Source organism: Onychostoma macrolepis, chromosome 19 (assembly GCF_012432095.1).
Source record: "Onychostoma macrolepis isolate SWU-2019 chromosome 19, ASM1243209v1, whole genome shotgun sequence".
Taxonomy (NCBI): Eukaryota; Metazoa; Chordata; class Actinopteri; order Cypriniformes; family Cyprinidae; genus Onychostoma; species Onychostoma macrolepis.
This window is the reverse complement of record NC_081173.1, coordinates 15,919,252-15,934,762: the sequence shown is the minus strand read 5'-3', so window position 1 is coordinate 15,934,762 and position 15,511 is coordinate 15,919,252. Positions and strand designations below refer to the sequence as shown.

At 38.6% G+C, this 15,511-nt stretch overlaps 1 protein-coding gene across 1 annotated transcript in view; it reads right to left on the bottom strand.

The window, feature by feature from the left end:
* Positions 1-14,706, bottom strand: part of cdk6 (cyclin dependent kinase 6) — a 38,909-nt gene extending 24,203 nt beyond the window's left edge. Inside the window, exons 1-3 of the mRNA XM_058754147.1 lie at positions 13,879-14,706; positions 12,201-12,526; positions 9,334-9,469 (exon numbers count right to left, since the gene is read on the bottom strand). Of these exons, the coding sequence (XP_058610130.1) occupies positions 9,334-9,469; positions 12,201-12,424 (360 nt within the window). The 5' untranslated portion in view covers positions 12,425-12,526; positions 13,879-14,706. The remainder of the gene's footprint in view (positions 1-9,333; positions 9,470-12,200; positions 12,527-13,878) is intronic.
* Positions 14,707-15,511: the final 805 nt, after the last annotated feature.

The window sequence follows — 15,511 nt, the reverse complement described above, 5'->3', positions numbered from 1 at the left end:
TGTCTTGGCCTAAAATGGCCCACGGTTGGCCCACTTTTGCTTAAGACAAAGGTGAAAAGAAAAGGAAAGGTACACAACCGCCTCAGAAGCCTGACCCGAGGATAAATATGCATATCGTCTCCTCCCAACTCCTCCAAACACATATTAAGCAGCTTGTGTACCTTTTATGTATATGTTATGTATCTAATTAGCATGACAAATGGAGTCTGTGCTCATTTTCAGTACTGTTTGTAGAGGGAAGTCTGCAGATTGTGTCATTTAAATGTGTGAATTGGTAGCTGAATTTATTTTTTTTATATAATAAACATACACCACCATTCAAAATTTAATTACTACTTTTATTCAGAAAAGGATATATTAAATCAATTGAAAGTGACAGTAAAGACATTTAAAAATTTACAAAAGATTTCTTTCAAATAAATGTTCTTTTGAACGTTCTATCCATCAAACAACCCTAAAAGAAAATCCTGAATATTTTCCACAAAAATATTAAGCAGCACAACTGTTTTCAACATTGATAAGAAATGTTTCTTGAGCATCAAATTAACATATTATGATGATTTCTGAAGGATCGTGTGATACTGGAGACTTGAAGTAATGGCTGCTCTTCCAATTTACCAAACCCAAACGTTTGAATTTTGAGTGCGTAATTAGCCCCAACTTTTAATATATGAACACAAAGGGTGCTTAATTTGCAAATGAACAACATTCATATTCTAGAGAATTCTGGGGGTTCAGATACCTCATATTTATTAACAGTAATTTAAGCGTTATTATTATTTAAATTATGAGTCATCTGTTGAAGTGATACTCTGGAAAGCGCTTTAGTTCAGTGGAAAATCAACCTTGATATACCTGTCATACAATCTCTCATTGTAATCTCAAAAGGAGTAACCCAACAGGTGGAATCTGAAAGATTCATCAGAGACGGTTCTTTGTTGTAACATGCTATTCACACAACAGAGGCACCATAATTTACAATCAAAACATTAATGCCTCAAATTAAACCAACAGTACCAACCTGAAATAACCAGGCTTTGCTGAGAGGCATTCAGACTCTAAACAAAGGAAAGATTTGATAGCACCTGTCCTAAAGTACCTCTTCTTGGAAAAAGGGAGGGAATAAAGCAGAGGAGGAAAGAGTGGAAGGAAAAAAAACTCCCCAAAAACAGCAGTCAAAACAGAGCTTCCAGAAGGCACCCCCCTTTCTCATGCTAATTCATGAGAGGCAGCCATATTGTTTATTGTGCCCTGGCACAATGCAGGACATCTGCCAGTTAGCGTTAGTGTAATTCCTTCCCCATGCTTCATTAGGCTCTCCTTTATGGACCAGAGACAGGCCTCGGGAAGGCGCGGGGCCGGAGAGCCTAGCCGCACTCCCCAACGCAGGGCCAGCCGCTTGATCTCCTTCCAGCTCATTTGATTCCCGGGGCCTCTCTCATCAATTAGCATGCGGTGGGTCTGAAATGGGGCAGAAGTGGGCAGTTTGGGGGCTGGAATGGGGTGGAGGCTGGGACCTCTGCAATCTGGTGTCCTTAGGAGGGTGGTGAATAAGGTTGCTGGGCATCTTTGAGAGGGCCACACGGTCTACAACTGATGTATGTTATCTGATGTCTGTGTGGCCTGACAGAATGAAAGCTCACTAATGCATATTCAAGAGCTCTTTGGTTAAAATATTCAGACTCTGAAAGCCTGTATAATGCATAAATTTAGTATAAAAGACTACTGTATAATATAACTGTATAATATGAATATATAATAAATGACTAATAATAATTTAATAAATATATAGAATTTATCAACATCTGTTAATTTGTGGCTTGATCTCTAGATTTAATTTAATGTTAAATATATATGAATGAATGAGGCATTTATATAGCGCTTTTAATGTGTATTGCAATACACCCAAAGCGCTTTACAATCATGTGGGGGGGGTCTCTCCTCAACCACCACCAGTGTGCAGCATCCACTTGGATGATGCGACGGCAGCCACAGGACAACGGCGCCAGTGCGCTCACCACACACCAGCTACAGGTGGAGAGGAGAGAGTGTCATAGAGCCAATCAAGTGGATGGGGATTATTGGGAAGCCATGATAGACAAGGGCCAGTGGAGGGAATTTGGCCAGGACAGTATATATATATATATATATATATATATACACACACACACACACACAGTGGGTACGGAAAGTATTCAGACCCCCTTAAATTTTTCACTCTTTGTTATATTGCAGCCATTTGCTAAAATCATTTTAAGTTCAATTTTTTTCCTCAATGTACACACAGCACCCCATATTGACAGAAAAACACAGAATTGTTGACATTTTTGCAGATTTATTAAAAAGAAAACTGAAATATCACATGGTCCTAAGTATTCAGACCCTTTGCTCAGTATTTAGTAGAAGCACCCTTTGATCTAATACAGCCATGAGTCTTTTGGGAAAGATGCAACAAGCTTTTTACACCTGGATTTGGGAATCCTCTGCCATTCCTCCTTGCAGATCCTCTCCAGTTCTGTCAGGTTGGATGGTAAACGTTGGTGGACAGCCATTTTAGGTCTCTCCAGAGATGCTCAATTGGGTTTAAGTCAGGGCTCTGGCTGGGCCATTCAAGAACAGTCATGGAGTTGTTGTGAAGCCACTCCTTCGTTATTTTTGTGCTTAGGGTCATTGTCTTGTTGGAAGGTAAACCTTCGCCCAGTCTGAGGTCCTGAGCACTCTGGAGAAGGTTTTCGTCCAGGATATCCCTGTACTTGGCCGCATTCATCTTTCCCTCGATTGCAACCAGTCGTCCTGTCCCTGCAGCTGAAAACACCCCACAGCATGATGCTGCCACCACCATGCTTCACTGTTGGGACTGTATTGGACAGGTGATGAGCAGTGCCTGGTTTTCTCCACACATACCGCTTAGAATTAAGGCCAAAAAGTTCTATCTTGGTCTCATCAGACCAGAGAATCTTATTCAGGTGTTTTTTAGCAAACTCCATGCGGGCTTTCATGTGTCTTGCACTGAGGAGAGGCTTCCGTCGGGCCACTCTGCCATAAAGCCCCGACTGGTGGAGGGCTGCAGTGATGGTTGACTTTCTACAACTTTCTCCCATCTCCCGACTGCATCTCTGGAGCTCAGCCACAGTGATCTTTGGGTTCTTCTTTACCTCTCACCAAGGCTCTTCTCCCCCGATAGCTCAGTTTGGCCGGACGGCCAGCTCTAGGAAGGGTTCTGGTCGTCCCAAACATCTTCCATTTAAGGATTATGGAGGCCACTGTGCTCTTAGGAACCTTAAGTGCAGCAGAAATTTTTTTGTAACCATGGCCAGATCTGTGCCTTGCCACAATTCTGTCTCTGAGCTCTTCAGGCAGTTCCTTTGACCTCATGATTCTCATTTGCTCTGACATGCACTGTGAGCTGTAAGGTCTTATATAGACAGGTGTGTGGCTTTCCTAATCAAGTCCAATCAGTATAATCAAACACAGCTGGACTCAAATGAAGGTGTAGAACCATCTCAAGGATGATCAGAAGAAATGGACAGCACCCGAGTTAAATATATGAGTGTCACAGCAAAGGGTCTGAATACTTAGGACCATGTGATATTTCAGTTTTTCTTTTTTAATAAATCTGCAAAAATGTCAACAATTCTGTGTTTTTCTGTCAATATGGGGTGCTGTGTGTACATTAATGAGGAAAAAAAATGAACTTAAATGATTTTAGCAAATGGCTGCAATATAACAGAGTGAAAAATTTAAGGGGGTCTGAATACTTTCCGTACCCACTGTATATATACACATATATATTCCGTTTGAACTGTGGCCTAGAAATGGAGATGCAGTGTTGCCAACTTAGCGACTTTGCAGACCCCTTTAGTGACTTTTTTTCCCCCTCTTCAAAAAAAGCGCCTAGCGACAAACCTTTAGGGTTTGCCCAAACCTTATTTAGTTTCTGAGACTTGCTGGTACTGGTCTTGCCTTCCCAGCGCGCACACCTCTCTCTCTCTCTCTGTGCATCTGCTCTGTTCAGCGAGTGGCAGAGAGGAGCAGCGCTTTCAGTTAAACACAGATATTATGTTGCTTCTCTAATTTTACATGCAAGTATAGCCGAAATCACAGCACAGCTGTCTTTATCTTATATGTATTTGATTTCATCAAACGATGGTATGATGGTATGATGATATGACGTCATTTCGAACAAAATCAGGCCAAAACGAAGTTCGTTTCAGCAGTTCGAAACTGGACCAATGGTAGCTTAAAGGTGTTTAGGAACCAAAACGAATTCCCCCCAGAAAGTTCGCTTTGGTTCCTAAACACCTTTGAGCTACCATTGGTCCATGCCGATTACGCAACCAGTGGGTGGGTTCGGGAACTCCGCCTTCTTTGACATGCGATTTTTTTTCTCCACGGTTAATTTCTCATCCAACAAAGGTCAGGCAGGGGAACAATGTCTCCAAGTCACTAGCAACATAAATACACTGTGTCGAATAGCTGAGCTGCCACAAATATATCCGCACCTGTACGATCGCTAGCAGAGAAACTTTAAGATTCAGAGAAAGCATTTAATTCCTAGAGAGAAATTGCAACGAAGCTTGATGTCGAATCGATGACCACGAGTTATGCAAAATGTGACGTAGAGAAACATCAGATGCAAGTTTTCCAAAGCCATGAAAAGAATGAAACGAAAGAGTAAAGATATAAGGTAGCAAGTACCAAATACATGTTTCAAAGAAATGTTACACCATACTGCTACTGTTGTTGTTCTTTCAATAAGCTAATTTAAAAAGGTAAACAATAAATGAAATACCAAAAGAACATACAATAATAAACCTTTGTTTTTATCAAATTATGACAACATATACAATATAAAAATGTGTAATAATTTATCCAGTTTAATAAAAGACCTAGATACACCTTCACTGCACCGTTGTTGTGTTTAAGGTATACGCGCGAGTGTCGCGATGCATGTTTACATTAATCTACAGCAGCAAGGGGGTGTTGGAATGTTTGGAAACAGTATACCATCGCTCAGCCTTTTCAAACTTCTTTTTGCACCCAAACGAAGAACGAAAACAAACTTCGTTTGAAGTATATCGGGGCCTAATGGGTCGCGTTTCAGTCACTATTTCATATTCATTCCATTATATTATACAAAACCGTAAAATATATCAACGAAAACAGTTTTGAGAATTTAGCTGCATCAAAATACAGTATGTGGGCCCAGAGAGGTCAATGACAATGTTTGTGACAGGGCTTTTATGACGATGACCCGAAAATAAGTTGAGTATTTTAAAAAAAACAGCTGAGCATCAGTGTGTTTAAGTATAAGTTCTTTGATATTACTGAAAATACATGCCTTTCCAACGTGATATCTGATTTGAAAAGGTAGGGAAAAAGTTCGGCAAAATGTGGATTTGAACCAAGGTCGTTCTTTATTTTTACTGAAAATACATGCCTTTGCCTTCACATAAAAAAAAAATTGATTCAAATAGAAAAAAATATTTTCAATTGTAATAATTTTTCACAATGTTACCATTTTTACTGTATTTTGATCAAATAAATGCAGCATCTGTGAGCATCTATCTATCTATCTAATATAAATTAGATAGATAGATATCAAGTAGGATTTGGCACCTTCCCACACTGCCAAAAGCACCAAAAGTTGGTTAAATGATCATGGTGTTGGTGTGCTTGACTGGCCAGCAAATTCACCAGACCTGAACCCCAGAGAGAATCTATGGGGTATTGTCAAGAGGAAAATGAGAAACAAGAGACCAAAAAATGCAGATGAGCTGAAGGCCACTGTCAAAGAAACCTGGCTTCCATACCACCTCAGCAGTGCCACAAACTGATCACCTCCATGCCACGCCGAATTGAGGCAGTAATTAAAGCAAAAGGAGCCCCTACCAAGTATTGAGTACATATACAGTAAATGAACATACTTTCCAGAAGGCCAACGATTCACTAAAAATGTTATGAAGTATTCTAATTTGTTGAGATTGTGAATTGGTGGGTTTTTGTTAAATGTGAGCCAAAATCATCACAATTAAAAGAACCAAAGACTTGAACTACTTCAGTCTGTGTGCATTGAATTTATTTAATACACGAGTTTCACAATTTGAGTTGAATTACTGAAATAAATGAACTTTTCCACGACATTCTAATTTATTGAGATGCACCTGTGTGTGTGTGTGTGTGTGTGTGTGTGTGTGTGTGTGTATGTGTATGTGTGTGTATGTATATATATATATATATATATATATATATATATATATATATATACACATATATATACACACACACACACAATATACACGCAGTCATGGCCAAAAATATCAGCACCCTTGGTAAATATGATCAAAGTAGTCTGAAAATTAATCTGCATTGTTAATCCTTTTGATCTTTTATTTTAAAAAAATAAAAAAATCTAACCTTTCATTGGAGAATAAGATTGGAGAATAAAATGGGGAGAAATATCATTACAAAATATATGTTTTTCTCAAATAAACGTTGGACACAATTACTGGCACCCCTAGAAATTCTTATGAGTAAAATATCTCTGAAGTATATTCCCATTCATATGAACAATTTTGAGCAATCCAGGGTGATTATGAACATGAAATTATCCAGCCATGGCTTCCTGTTTCACAGAAATATAAATAGGAGGGAAAACAAAGCTCAAATTCCCTTAATCATCCATCACAATGAGAAAAACCAAAGAATATATTTCTGATGTGCAGCAAAAGATAATTGAGCTTCACAAATTAGTGAAGTGGCTTTAAGAAAAGAGCTAGAGCTGTGAAAATTCCCATTTCCACCATCAGGGCAATAATTATGAATTTCCAATCAACATAAAATGTTACGAAACTGCCTGGAAGAGGATGTGTGTCTATATCGTCCTAATGCACAGTGAGAAGGAGAGTTTGAGTGGCTAAAGACTCTCCAAGGACCACAGCTGGAGAATAGCAGAAAATAGTTGAGTCTCGGGCTCAGAAAACCTTTAAAAAAAAATGGTCAAACAGCACCTACATCACCACATGTTGTTCGGGAGGGTTTCAAGAAAAATTCTCCTAGCTCATCCAAAAACAAACTCCAGCATATTCAGTTATCAGACACGACTGGAACTTCAAATGGGACTGGCTTCCATGGTCAGATGAAACTAAAATATGAGCATTTTAGCAGAAAACACTCAAGATGGGTTTGGTGAACACAGGGATAAAAAGTACCCCATGTGTACAATGAAATATACTGCTGTATTTTTGATGTTGTGGGCCTATATTTCTGCTGGAGGTCCTGGACATCTTGTTTAGACACATGGCATCATGGATTCTATCAAATACCAACAGATAAAAAAAAATCAATAAGTGACTGACTCTTCCAACCGTACAATAATCCAAACACAAACCTCAAAAACACAAAAATGGGTCACTGAGCACAAAACCAAGCTTCTGCTGGCCATTCCAGTCCTCTGACCTGAACCCTATAGAAAATGAGTGGGGTGAACTGAAGAGAAGCAGCACCAACATGGAGCTGGGAATCTAAAGGGTCTGGAGTGATTCTGGATGAAGGAATGGTCTCTGGTCTCTTGTCAGGTGTTCTCTAACCTCATCAGGCATTATAGGAGGACATTTAGAGCTGTTAAACTGGCAAATGGAGGTTTCAAAAAGTATTGAATAAAAGGGTGCCGTTAATTGTGGTCAATGTGTATTAGAGAAAAACATTAATTTCATAAAGATATTTCCCCCCATTTTAAATTCCTATTATCCAATGAAAGGTTAGATTTTTGTGAATTTTTTTAATAAAAGATCAAAAGGATTAACAATGCAGATTAATTTTCACAGCCTTCTTTGATTCTATTTACAAAGGGTGCCGATATTTTTGGCTATGACTGTATATATATATATATATATATAATTCAGCATTTATTTGACGGTCATTACTGCCAACTGATCAGTTTAAAGCATCTTTTAATTAGGTCTTTTAGGTGGGGAAAATGCAAGGAAACCACATATCTATCTATAACATGCAAACTAGAGACTCAAACTAAGACTGCGTTATCTTCAAAAGTCCCTCTCGATACACAATCCTTCCTTAATGATACACAAAACTTGCAAATGAAACCCCTTAGGTGTCACTTTTTAACTTTTCAAATGTTTCTTAGCTTCTGTTTCCATTTCAGTTTGGCACGAGTGACAAAGAGAGAGATATGGTTTGTTCCAGGACTCAATGTAAGATGTCCTAGGGGGAGAGGTAGCGAAATATGATGAATGGATTTGTAAGACTACCATGTGGGAAAAGTCAAAATAGATTACGGGAGAGTAGATGATCAGGACAAAAGAAATCCAACATTTCCGCTCAAAGCTTTCCGGATGAACGTAAGAGGACACTGACACAGGACACGCACCAGGAATATTTCTAGACTAATGAAAATGATATCTGGCCTGAATGACTTATTGCCCCTTAAGGAAGCCCCTTGCAGTCCACTGGTTCATTCTAGTGAAAGGCTGAGAGGGAGGCCACTAACCAGACATACACACTTTCACAAACCCTTTGCATGCACATACACGCACATAGACTGAAGCAACATTCCTCTGGCCAATCTTTGGTGAAAGCCAGAACTGAATGAAAATAGAGGCACACAGGCACCCAGCCCTTTAATTAGAAGCCCATCCACCACATGCACTGCCCATCAAAAGGACAGGACTCTGTGATCTGAGAGCTCCATCCTTCTTCTGCCGACTTAGAAGGCCAAAACACTCATTTTTTTGCTCAGGGCCTCAACGTACAAATAAAAAAATTATTATCCTTTTTAATATAAAAATACCCAATGGAAGACAATATGGAACATGGAAATAAAAATCGGTTTCAAGTAAACATCCATAAAACGTGCTCACCTGTAACACACGTTAATTAAAACAGGTTTTAGATTCAAAAGTTTCCTCGCTTTGTAGTATTAGTTCATTGTTTTCAGTTAAAGCTTAAGGTCAATGTAAAATGTTATTCACAACCTTTTTTACTTCCATAACCTGGCTCATTTAGGATAGCTGTAGATTCAACTAGTAATATGTAAGAAAAGATCTTGTTTTATCCATAACAGTTGACATAATAGAATGTGGTTGCAATGCAGGAGTTAATTCATGACATCATCAAAAAAGATGCAGAGCAAATTATTATATTTTCATTAAAATATTATAAAACACAATATTTATGAACCCAATTATGACTCATGCACAGTAAGACCAGGATTTGCATTGAATGTGTGCATTAAACAGTAAAAAGGATTTGTTCAGGTTACAGTTTCTTTGCCTGATTGTTAATACTGAGATGAATTTGCTGGTGTGATGGTACCTTTATGGTTTCAGGTGGCACTCCTGGATCAGGTGCTTTCTCCAAATATGTGGTTAAATCTTGGTCCACGTGCTCAAAGACCAAAGTTAGTTTGGTTTCCCGGTCAGTCCTGGAAACTGTGCATACGTCAAACAACCTAAACAAGGGAAAAGCATAATCCAGAAAGCTTTCAATAAAAGCTCTTTGAGTGCTCTGTTAATTATTTAGGATCAATTTGGACAAGTTCATAGAATACATAATAATTGAGTATGCAAATTCGCCAATATAATCTGCAATGAAGAGTTTAATGGAGCAGAAACCTTCTAAACAAGGCGAGCGGACACTGTCCTCAAACTGATATTGGCAAGACTGTCAGCATAGCATCATCTCAATGCGAGAAAGGCTAAAACCCTAAAATTACTACTTGTTCTTTAAGGGCACGGATGCATGCTTTATCACAAGATAAGATATTTGGAGGAGTTCTCTAATTGCCTGATGTCACTTGCAAATATAATGAACTATCCCAGAGGTAATAGTGAAAGACAAAGTCATATATCCGTAATCTACCAAAATAATCTTTCATGGTACTGTCACTCGATCCCATGACATCATAAACTGAACCTCTCCAGGAAACGCTTCTGCTGGAATCCAGATTGTTCCTCCACAATGAAGCCTCTTAACCAGCAAAACATATGGCATGAATAATATTCTCATTATAAGCACTGAGGGGTTGCCTGCACTTTCACAGTGTTCCAAACACACAGCCCTATAGCATTCTCGGGCCCCTACATCTCTTAATACTGTTTAGCGTTTCATTTAAAACGGTTTTCTTCCATTCACTTTCATGCCTTGAACTCTCCAAAAAAATCTGTTCTGTCGATCCCACATATACTTCATGTACTCATAAAAACATTGGGGTCCAAAAGTCTGCAGCCCCAATAAAAGAACTTAAAAAGTTTGAAGTTTTTAGTTTTTAATGATGTAAACTAATGAGAAATATTTCAGATTATGAACTTTTTCTTATGCACTTTTTCCAGGTCACTAATCATGACACTGATCATGTTCTTCGATTGAAGCTCAAGATGCTCTTAGGAGCATCTATTCTAAAATCATGCTGGAGAACATGATCAGGTTTTGTCAAACTTATGGAGTTTATGCAGCTTGAGTGCTGTTGTCATTTAAGCACCGGAGAAACAAATGGACAGGCAATATGAAAAAGATTCATCATTGCATCCATGGGCAAATTATAAACAAGCTAAATTTACATTTGCAATCCAGACCTTGTCTGGTCTAGCCAAAAGAATGAAGTATACATGCTCAGCAGCTTGTAGTGCACAACAATCCATTGCAAGGTTAAAGCCTTGAGGCCAGCCAATGACGCGAATTCTGTAATCATTTGAGTGAACTATAACAAGAACTCCCCTGAGTCATCAGTGATCTCAAAACACGATTTTCCACCTACCCATTTAACATTAATAAGCCACCAAGCTAAAAATATCAACACACATTACCAAAACAATACAAGATGACCTTGATGGCAGACACAGACAATAAGGAATTAAAATGCATCTATTCGCAGTTGAAAAAGACAGCCGGCTGCTCACAGATATTTGCACATCAATGGTTTCACATCTCCACATAAAGGTCAACAATGGATATCGTTTCAGTTGACCAGGAAAGGTGAATTGTCAGAGCAGTAATGGTATGATTTGCATTTGACACTCCAATTATCAAAACAATGGAAGCCGCACAGATGTTCCTTGAAGACATCCTCATCTTAAATGCAAAGAGAGAAGAAACTATGGTACGGTTAACTAGATAATCTGTTGCAGAGATACTCATCTTTTATACCTAGGAAAGAGGAGTCATTTTATCACTTATGGCTAGTGATTGACATATGGTTACATCAGGGGCCAATGCTGATACCAATATAGCAAAAGAGATGCAGTAAAAAAGGCTAAAGCAACACTAAATTTACAAAATATTTTCTCAAAATTCAGTAAAATAATATCTAAAACTACTCATTGCTCTAAAAACATCCAAGTTTGAATGACTATCATCCAATGCCAGTAACGTCAAATTAGCCAATATATTGGTCTTTTAGTCATTTAATAACAAGCTCCCCACACTTTTAGCAACTAAGAACTGAGTGGGCATAATGCTCCGCAAGAAAAGAAGCTGATGGAGGCGAATCCACCAAATTCATTAGTGTCTCGGTTTTCTCAAAGTTCTTAGGGGATCTCCCTTGATCAAGGGTCGATGAGTGCAAAATGACGTGACAGGAAATCATAGGCGTGATATATGACTGAACCAACTTTTGGGCAATTTTCCCCAAACAATTTAGGATGCCTACACACTGCAGATCATTGAGTTTTACAGATAGGGACATGTGACAGCTGACCCGCTATATTGCATATTACCAGATCCTCTTCTGGCTAGAGGGACCAAAAGTACTTAATGTAACACAACCTACCCAAATGTTTTGTAACAATTGGTAGGGACAGGATTTTGAGTACAATATCCTCCGAAATCAGGAAAAGGATACGTCAGCAGTCATATTTAATATTGTGGGCCACCGAAAGGTGCAGGAAATGAAACTTGTAATATGAGGAATAAAGTTATTTTCATTGTAGCATCAGGCTTTTCTTAACAGAAACATTCTGAATGTGCAATGTCTTCTTCCTCACTGCTTTAATCATGTTTTAAAACATTATACCATCAAGGCTATATCATTGTAAGATGTCTGACTTTCAAACAAACCTACACCCTTGCAGGAAATACATACAACATGAGGAAGTATGTTAAGTTACCATCTATAAACAAACTAAAACAGTTATCATGCTTCCCTCATCAACAACACCAGCATTCCCCCCACTTTAGTTTTTTACCTGACCACATTGGGATGCTCAAAGGACTCCAGCTGCCTCAGCACCGCCACCTCGCGGATGGTTGACAGCGGCATTCCCTCTTCCTCGGTCTGCACCCGAACTCTTTTTAGGGCTACAAAGCGGCCCCCGTTCTTCAAATCCCGTGCTTTGTACACCTTTCCATATGCACCTTCGCCGATCTCAGCCACCGGCTCATATTGTTGGGTCGAGCTCTCTTTGTCCATTTTTTCTCACGGCGAGGTACTGCGGGGAATCCCGAAACGTGACGAGCGCGCGGATATTTCACAAAGGCATTATTGGGAGAGCGGCGCTGGCACGTGCACTGCCTGTAGAGCGCGAGCACAAAAGGAGGCAGAGGTAAACACCAGTGTGATCAGAGTTAAATCAAATCTTATCTATGCACTTAAGATAACACATGGAGCTAAAACCATAAATACAACACACACAAAGCTAGCTCAGCCGCCTTTACAGCCAAATATAAAGGAAAGTCCGTTAAATATCAACATCTGGAGTCCAGAGGAAGAAGGCATAGGTGAATGACAAATGATGATGTCCTGAATGATATAAAGGAGAAATCTTTCAAAGGTCTAGTTAAAGTGCCGAATTTTTAGAATTTCAGCCTGTGTTCACAGCATCTCGAGCCAATGACTCTAAATGTGTCAAGTGGCCTAACTATCGTGCAAAAAATATACTTTGCAGTTTGAACACGTGGTTGAACACACAACTTGGTCATAATTTTGACAAAGTGCTTTAACACTTCAAGGTTGTTTTTTTAAACGAATATTATGAATTTTTGAGTCAAAAAATAATAATAATGACCTTGACACACAATTACGAGGGTCTACACGGGACCTCAATGTGATATCTCCTGTTTTATAGTTTACTTGTCACGTGACAACAAAATGGCTTCGTGCCTGCTGGTTAAACCACACTGACAGACTTTTTAAAAATATTTATAGACCTACTTTACAATTATACATTGTTTAAAAATAATATATATATATATATATATATACACCTTTTAATTAGCCTACTTTTTTAAACAATTTCAGCAGTTACACCACCCTGACATTTTTTACACACCCACTCAAATATAGAACTGTTTTATTCAGAGTAAAAATTATTTTAAATAATAAATGTAGCCTATATAAATAATATATAACAATTGTAGTGTTTAAAATTCAGAAGTTGAACAAAAAGAAAAGGTCTAGAAAAGGTCTATTCAATTCATTTTGTATGAATTGCATATTTAATTGTTTTTTTTTAATAACCTCACGTCACTGATCCATAATTACTTGCTAACCTGAGTCGACACAGGTATGCCTAATATAACTCGCTTCTGTACAGTAAACGACTGTAACAGACTCAAGCTTTGAATCTAACCCATGCGCATATTGTCAATAAAAGTAAACGGACCGAGTTTTCTAATGACAAAATTGTCTCTGCTCTTCTTTGTGCCACACAGCCCTGAGCACGTGGTTGTCTACTGTCTGCATTGTTTAGCTGTGCATATCAATAAACGCTGGCACTAAAGCGCCTACATTAGTTTCCGCACTCAAACAACATGAACGTGTAATTAATAATCCATCTAGCGTGCAAGCAAAGCAGCATATGCACAAACACGCGCACTGCATGTAGAAGTAACGCAAGTGAATGGGAGTTTGCTGAGTATAGTTACCCCGTTTGTTATATTCCGCCCGGAGAGTCGCGTCATTCATAAACTTCAGTAAGTTTCCCAGCGTCTCCACACGCATCACAGCTCGTGCAGTGTCCTCGCGACGGGCCACACAGGTAGTCGGATGGTGCACGCGCTAAGCCCCATCTCCGAGCAGTACCACACCACTGCAACAGCAAATCAAGTGAAAGATCGTCTGATCAGTCCCTCAAGAAAGCGGGGTGGATAAAAAAGGGACTGATTTTCATCGATCTGCTTTGGCCGTCCTTCCCCCTTTATGTTTTTCCCATCTATGCAGGAATATGCAGCGTGTGTGTGTGCTCGGTCTGCTCCTCGCTTTCCCACGCTGGCTGAATGTGCCTTGACCCCCTTCAGAGCAGTTTGACACAGAGCAGGAGCGTTTCCGCATTCCTCATCGACTACAAAGACTAACCGCCTCCTCTTGCTTTCTCCCTGCCTGCTCGCTCCTTCACCATTCATACTGCTTTTTTGTTTTTGTCTCGGTGTCAAAACGGGATCACCGCGGGGGAAAGAGCTGGGACGCGGAAAGGTTATTGGATGCATCAGCCCATCTAATGGAAACTTTGTGGATCTGAAAATCCAGATGAGTGAGGCAATTGCCTCTTCTAAAATAATGCAGATGCATATATATATATGACAAAATGAAAAATATATGCATATATTGTATTATCAATAACTGCCCTTATGGACTTACAGGGATTTTGTACTATTGATATTCATATGTTAAATCATGTTAACAGAAAATGAATGTAAAAACGCTACAATAAAACAATAAAAAAGATACTACAGTTAAACATTTTTTTTTTTTAAATAATAATTTAACAGGACATTGCATGAACTTTTACTGTAAAATTGATTTGTTTTACAAAAACAAATCATAATTTGACAATATTTGTCAATATATTGTTTACCTCAAAAGTACATGCACTGTCCTGTTAAAAGTATTGTCATTTTCACTGTTTATATAGTGAAAAGGTTTTGTTGGATAATTTTTACGTTCCTTTTCTGTGTTGTCAAATTGTTGTTGTGTTTTTTTGGGGGGGAGGGGGGGACAAATTTGTATTTTTATTTATAATTTTATATATATATATATACAAATGTATAATTTCATATGTGTTACCCTGATGGTATTTTGTAGATAGTGTTACCAGTACAATATTTGGCCAGACAGGCTATACTTATGATGAATTATAATTCATCATGTGACCTATTTTCACAGGGTTTCACAGGATTTTTTTGTTTGTTTTAGCAATTATTGTAATAATTGGGCTCATGTTCAATGTCACAGGATCCATGTTGCCTTTGCTGATCTACTGCACTGCTGTCTTGTTGTCTTGTATAGAGACTGCCTAGCAATAAATTGTATACATGTGTGTGATGAAGGATTATTTAAATATATTTGTCTTGTTACCGTTTTAATAAAATATTGCTAATAAATGTTATCTTTTACGACATAAAACACTCTTAGCTGTCTCTGTTGCATTTTAAAGAGGATATACTGTAAAATGAAAAGTGTTAATAATCAGGCAAAGAATATGGGTGAATCTTCCTAAATGAATTGTATTGTTGGGTATATGGTAGGGTTGGGGTTGGGGGCTTTGAAGTTCGGTGAGGT